This window comes from Hypanus sabinus, unplaced genomic scaffold, assembly GCF_030144855.1.
Source record: "Hypanus sabinus isolate sHypSab1 unplaced genomic scaffold, sHypSab1.hap1 scaffold_377, whole genome shotgun sequence".
In the NCBI taxonomy this organism is placed as follows: Eukaryota; Metazoa; Chordata; class Chondrichthyes; order Myliobatiformes; family Dasyatidae; genus Hypanus; species Hypanus sabinus.
Genome location: NW_026781269.1, coordinates 243,159 through 250,490, shown reverse-complemented (window position 1 = coordinate 250,490; position 7,332 = coordinate 243,159). Strand labels below are relative to the sequence as shown.

At 43.8% G+C, this 7,332-nt stretch overlaps 1 protein-coding gene across 1 annotated transcript; it reads left to right on the top strand.

The window, feature by feature from the left end:
* Nucleotides 1–669: 669 nt before the first annotated feature.
* LOC132388668 (zinc finger protein 229-like) lies at nt 670–5,621 on the top strand. The gene is made up of 2 exons (XM_059961042.1): nt 670–737; nt 3,367–5,621. Exon 2 carries the CDS (start codon nt 3,771–3,773, stop codon nt 5,016–5,018), a length of 1,248 nt encoding a protein of 415 aa, XP_059817025.1. The 5' UTR covers nt 670–737; nt 3,367–3,770; the 3' UTR covers nt 5,019–5,621.
* Nucleotides 5,622–7,332: the final 1,711 nt, after the last annotated feature.

Here is a 7,332-nt window from a genome sequence, read left to right as displayed (position 1 = left end):
TGCCCTGTAACTCATGCCACTAGCTTTGATTACCCTTTACTCACAAGTTTGGGTCGATCATCAGCACGCAGTGCACAACGGATGTGTGACTGTCACTTCGTATAATACATTGATGCAGATGTAAAAGATGATGAGAGGCATTGGTCGTGTGGATAGCCAGAGGCTTTTTCCCAGAGCTGGCGACAAAAGAAAGATCAGAAGCATTTGGAAACTGGTTGACCGAAAAAAAAAGTGGTTAATTTCTGCAAAATACAGGTGGAAATCAACAGATCAGGCAGTAAATGTGGAGAGGAATAGACAAAGTTTAGACCAAGCCCGCTCCGCATGCCGAGTGTGTACTCCTCTGCTTAGTTGCTGCCTGAACTGCAGAGTTCCTCCAGCATTTTGTATGTGTGTGTCCCTGTATTTCCAGCAACTACAGAATCTCCTGTGTTTTACACCTGCGTTTTACTTTGGCATTAGATACACTTTGATATTGAGTATATTGTTTATGGGAGCCGCTTGCCGCGTTAAACCAGCTGCTGATTTTTCTATATACACGAAAAAAGTGAGGTATAGACGTTGAACCGGTGCCTGCAGAAATGTTTAATGGCACCGTGATTACCCATAAGGCGCTGCGTTAAGAATTTCCCAGGCGCCGAAGCACCGATGAAATGCGCAGGCGTCAGCGCTGATGACGTCTACGAGTATCACGCATGCGCGTAGTACACCGAAGGCCTTGAAAATTTCTGGTGCAGGTAAGAAAGTTTCTCTGTGTTTTTATCTTAAACACCGACTTCAGGACAATTCCTGTGAAATCCGGTCACCGTGACCCGCAATCCCGGGATAGTCCTGCTCTCTTCCCTCACTCTCAGTCCCACTATCTGTACACGGACCCCGGGGAGCTTCCGGCTGATGAGGGAATGGGAACCGATGGATCTCTCAGACAGAGCTGAGCTCCAGCTATCTAAATGCAAGGATTAGGAACTCGGAGAAAGGGAACAAAATCTTCTACATCACCAGTTGAGAAAATCGCCTTTGTTCTACGTCCAACTTGTAACAAGAGAAAATCTGCAGATGCTGGAATTCCAAGCAACACGCACAAAAAACTGGAGGAACTCAGCATTAGTACTCTTTTCCACAGATGCTGCCTGGCCTGCTGAGTTCCTCCAGTATTTTGTGTGTGTTGCTTGTTCTACCTCCTCTTGCTCTGGACTTTTCTACCGGTGAGAACATGTTTTGTCCCATTCTCTCTGGGTACGTAATGATATCAAACACCTTTGGCTTGGGCAACAAGTGGCTTTCACATTACAAATATGCCAGACTCCAGTGAGACAGACTACTGCCCTTCCCTTCATATACATTGGCATTGCATTCACTGAGTTCATCACCGTCAGTCATTGGGGGAGGGTTTAGGGGAATATTTTTGTAGAATATAGAAACTGGTGATACCTGTGTGCATTGTGGTGATGCAAAAGTTGCTGGAGAATTTGCAAGTGGGAAGAAGTGGAGTGATATTTGGAAATCTGAATTTTTAAAGTGTAATTTATCAAGCAAACCACATATGGACAAAATGCAAATGCTTTGGTGAGAAAATCCTTCATTACCCATTCCAGGCCTGCTACATAGGTTTTGTGAAAGTGCAGATGAACTTGATCGAACCCAGAGGAGATCAAAGTTCCTGTCAACAGTGATTTGCCAGCTATGAAAATGAATACATCTCTATATAAAATTCACTGTGCACATCTTGTCACTGGATAAAAAAAATGCACAGTATCTGCAGACTGATGATTACAAGTTAGAGGGGCTACTGGTGAGAAGGCGGGGAGATCTCCAGTGTCCCTGATGCCCTCACATACAAGGTGTGCATACAGCTGCAGCTTGTAACCCTGCACTTCAATGAGCTGGAACATGAAATGGATGAATTCCAGATCATCCAGGAGTTGGAGGTGTTGATAGATATGACATGCAGAAAGGTGAGTTACACCCAAGGTGCAGGGCACAGGAAACTGGGTGAGAGTCAGGAAGGGGAATGAGGTTAAATAGGAATCACAGAGTACTCTAGTGGCCATCCCCCACAACAACAGGAAGACTACTTTAGAAGCTGTTGTGGGAATTCCCTGGCAGAGGGCTAATAGAGGATTTGTTAGTTAGGGGAACAGATCAAGAAGTGACTAATATCCTAGTGGTAAGGCTTGCCAGAGGTAGTGGGGGGGCGGGGGGGCAGTGGTTATGTGGTCAAAGTAAGTTGTAGGGGGAATGGGAGCCAGAATGACAGAACAGATAGTGGAGATGGTGAATTGAATTGAATTGACTTTATTATATACATCCTTCATATAGATGAGGAGTATAAATATTGACATTACATTACCATCTAAATGTGCAATGTGTAATTTAAATTGTTTTATAATAATTAGTTTGTATATAGCACAGACAAGAAAGCATAGGAATCAATTAATCAGTCTGATGGCCTGGTTGAAGATGATGTCCTGCAGCCTGTTGGTCCTTTTGCTGTGGTGCTGTGTGCTGGATGGTAGCAGCAGGAACAGTTTGTGGTTGTGGTGAATTTGGTTCCCGATAACCTTTGTGCCCTTTTTATACAAATCCATATGCCTACCATCCCGGCTCCCATCCAAACTTCATTTAAATAGGGAAACTGAACTTATATTCACCAATTGTGTTGGCATGTCATTCCACACGCTAACTGTCATTTAAGTAAAGACCTTTTCCATATGTTTCCGTTAAATTTTCACATTCCCCTCTTACGTATGACCTCTGGTTATTATCCCACCCAACCTCAGTGGAAAAAGCTGCTTGCATTTACCCTATCTATACCCTCATAATCGTGTATACTTCTAACAATTTTCCAAAGCAATGTATAATTTCATTGTTTATGTTTAGAGTCTTTTTTACGTGTATAGGATGATGAGGGGCATTGATCGTGTTCATAGCCAGAGGTTTGTTTTCCCAGGGCTGAAATGTCTAAAACGAGGGAGCAGAGTTTTAAGCTGCAAGGAAATAGGTACCGAGGGGATGTCAGGGGTAAGATTTTTACCCAGAGAGTGGTGGGTGCGTGGAATGCACTGCAGGCTATTTGACTGAGAGTGTTTCAGTTACTGTGGGGCCAGGAACCCGTGCTGCTCAGTGGGAACAGGGATAATACAAATGTCTCTCCAAACTGTGCCAGGCCAGAAATGCTCCATTCTTATAGAGAGAGGCATCTTATAGATACCAGCAGTGTGCCCAGTTAGATGATGAGTTCACTCTCCAACATGTGTTGAACCTCACTGTAACAGTGTGATGTCAGTTCACAGCTTCACAACTCAAGTGATCCCATCTGAAATGTTGTCCTAGACCCACGGATGCATTTTGTTAATCTTTTTACAGGTTCCAAATGACAAGAAATTTCTCTACGGGAATCTAAAATGCACCACGCCAGTTTTGCTGTCTCTGTCCAGATATTTAGGAAGTGGAGCAAGGGATTCACTCGATCATCCTTCCTGCTCAGGCTGTGGGGAGGATTTCACTCTATCATCTGACCGACTGGCACGCCTGTCATTTTAAACAGGTGATTCCCATTCATCTGCTCAGACGGTATGAATGGATTCAGATATTTCAGCTAAAGGGACATCAGCAAGTTCACACTGGGACAATGCCATTCACCTGATCTCTGTGTGAGAAGGGATTCAGTAGGTGTTCCCTCCTGTGAACAAACCTGTCAATTCACACTGGGGCAGAGGCCTTTCACCCGCTCAGACTGTGTGAAGGGATTCACTAAGTCATCCACCCTAATGGCTCACCAACGAGTTCACACTGGGGAGAGGCCGTTCACCTGCTCAGACTGTGGGAAAGGCTTCAGCTGCTCATCTAAACTGAAGGTACATCAGAGAATTCACACTGGGGAGCGGCCATTCACCTGCTCAGACTGTGGGAAGGGATTCACTCAGTCATCTGAACTGAAGGTACATCAGAGAGTTCACACTGGGGAGCGGCCGTTCACCTGCTCAGACTGTGGGAAGGGTTTCACTCAGTCATCTAAATTGAAGGTACATCAGCAAGTGCACACTGGGGAGAGGCCATTCCCCTGCTCAGACTGTGGGAAGAGATTCACTCAGTCAGCCCACCTACGAGCACACAGGTCAGTTCACACTGGGGAGAGGCTGTTTACCTGTTCATACTGTGGGAAGGGATTCATTTTGTCGACTCAGCTACTGAGACACCAGTCAGCTCACACTGGGGAGAAGCCATACACCTGCTCAGTGTGTGGGAAGGGATTCACTCGGTCATCCGCCCTAATGGCTCACCAGCGGGTTCACACCGGTGAGCGGCCGTTCACCTGCTCGGACTGTGGGAAGGGATTCACTCAGTCATCTCACCTACAAGCACACAGGTCAGTTCACACGGGGGAGCGGCCATTTACCTGCCCGTACTGTGGGGAGGGTTTCACTTTGTCATCTCAGCTACTGAGACACCAGTCAGTACACACTGGGGAGTGGTCGTTCACCTGTTCAGACTGTGGGAAGGGATTCACTCAGTCATCTCAACTGAAGGTACATCAAAGAGTTCACACTGGGGAGCGGCCGTTCAGCTGCTCAGACTGTGGGAAGGGATTCACTTGCTCATCTAAACTGAAGGTACATCAACGAGTTCACACTGGAGAGAGGCCGTTCATCTGCTCAGACTGTGGGAAGGGATTCACTCGCTCATCTGAACTGAAGCTACATCAGCGAGTTCACACTGGGGAGAGGCCGTTCACATGCTCAGTCTGTGGGAAGCGATTCACTCGGTCATTTCATCTGAAGGTACACCAGCGAGTTCACACTGGGGAGAGGCCGTTCACCTGCTCAGACTGTGGGAAGGGATTCTCTTGCTCATCTCAACTGAAGGTACATCAGCGAGTTCACACTGGAGAGAGGCTGTTCAGTTGCTCAGACTGTGGGAAGGGATTCACACCGTCATCCCACCTACAAGCACACCGGTCGGTACACTCTGGGGAGAAGCCATTCACCTGCTCAAGCCTGAATTATACCTCTGAGTAGGCACTATGGTGTAGCATATGCAGTAGCCCATGCATGTTGTCTGCACAGTTGTGAGCATTTCTACTTGTGTGTTTGTGTGCCTGCGTTGCTCTGCCAAAACGCTAGTTGGTGTTGGGGTGCTATTCCGCTGTGTTGAATTGACTCGAGTGGAGTTGGGCACGATGGCAACTGCTGAGTTCATCTTGTTGGAGTTGGAGCTAATGGATGTTGAACAAGAGTTACTTTTATTGAAATTACTGCAGCGCAGAAAGAGAGAAGTTTTTCCATTTCTTTGTGCAGTCCATGACGTCCAAGCCGGTCTTGTGGAAATTTCTTTCCACAAATTTGATGCCATTTTCAAGTCTTTATTGTGTGCCGGTGAAGAGTCGTGCAAATGTACATATTTTCTGACTTCCTCACTTACCCTCTCCTCAATTTGTTCCATTTTCCAACTTTGAAACAACAGGATATGCGTAGGAGGAAACTGGCTGCTGCCAAGTAGATCAATCACAGTTCTTGCTGTCTGTGTCACCACAATGCATAGTTACAGTTTTGGGAATGTGCACGTTAGGCTACATTAGGCAAAAGACTCTCTTGGAGGCGCTACATGGAGTCGCTTTCCGGCTTTGCTCTATCCATTTTAAATTTACTTACCACCCCTTTAATATCTTTATCAAAGTGTTTATAACACTTTTATATATTTGAATTTGAATTTTAATCGACTAAAATGGCTTACAGAGGAAGAAAGGCATTAGCTGAAGGCAAGGAAACTGCAATGGAAATGGGAAGAAAGAAGGTGTCTTTGAACAGCCTAAAAAGTTTCAACTTACTTTACAGGCTATCTCGATTCTTTTGGATGAAAAACTTGATAAAAGATTTACTACCTTGGAAGTATGGCTAAAGGAGCGTGAAGGTAGGTTGGCAACAGTTGAAAAGAAGAACAAAAAACAGCAGCGAGAAATTTAATCGCTTATTACAGCTTGAAACAGAGATCACAAATTGAATTCTTTGGAAAAGAAATTAACTTTGACCACTCATACATTGGAGCAGAATAAAGTCAAGATTATTGATTTGGACAGTCGAAGCCACAGACTGAATTTGCGAATAATAGACACAGTGAGGACATTGAGAGCTGGGATCTTACTCATTTTTTTCTCAATTCTGAATGGAGGTCTTTGGCTCAGAGGTTTTTCTTCTCTTCCTGTACTCGACCGCGCACATCGGGCGCTGAAACCAAAACCGTCGAAAGGGTTAAAACCGCGTCATGTAATTCTACGATGTCACAATGGGAATACTAAGGAGCTCTTCATTCCGATTGCTCATCAGAAAGGAGTTACTGAGCATCAGCATCTTAAGTTTCATTTTGTTGAAGATTTTTTGTCCTGAGGTTATGCAAGAAAGATTGCATTTTAAAATGGTGATGTCAGAATTATATCAGAGGAATCTTTGTCCAGCTTTGTTCTAACCATTTCACCTAAGGGTTGCTCTGCCCGACAAATCATTCAAATGCTTTAAATCCGTGAATGAAGCAAAACAATTTCTCGAAGATCTAAGCTTGAACGCAGATGTCTAATGTTTTGAAGATCAATATTTGAGCGTGGATGTCTATGAAATTTACGGTTCCTTTATGTCTGTGTATCTGGTTTATTAATTAACAACCAGCTTATAGATTTGGACACTTTAGAACTTTGCCCTTGGGTTGATTACAGTCGCACTGTGTTTTGACGTACGGACGTTTATTATGTTTCCACGTTAAAGTTCCTTTAATTTTTCCTTCATTGTTTTACTTTTTTTATTTTTAGTTGTTTGCTTTTGAAAATCATTAAGACGTTGATTTGCTGATTATTTCCTTTTTCTTGAAATATTATTAAAATTGTATTTTGTGTCATTTTTAAGACCTTTCCTTTTAAAATGGTCTGCAATTGGCTGTTTTTTCTCTAACATCTGCTTGACATTCCTCTCGTAATGTTTTGACAATGGGTGGTTTGTTTCTTATTTTTTTTATTTTGAGAGATTTGCCCTCAAGGGAGACAAGGGTAGGGAGGTTCTTAGATAGTTGTTTGGCTGTCTATTGGCCAGGTTTTTGGTCTTTGTGGTTTGGGCTGGGGGGGGGGGGTAGGGCTATTTTTAGTCTAGTATTTTTTTTGGGCTGAACTGAAACTACAAAAATGTCTGTATTGTCGTAACTTCCGTTTCCTCTTTAAACTATTTTCCCTCTTCCTGATTCGTGAGTTTCCTATGCAATATGGTTAACCCTTTACATACTACATTGTTTATTTAAGGAAAATGGATATTCCTAATTAATTTTGTCATTATTAATATTGTTTCATGGAAT

Bases quoted from the DNA above. Each gene is read 5' to 3' on its own strand.
- LOC132388668 (XM_059961042.1), top strand. From the start codon at position 3,771: ATGGCTCACCAACGAGTTCACACTGGGGAGAGGCCGTTCACCTGCTCA.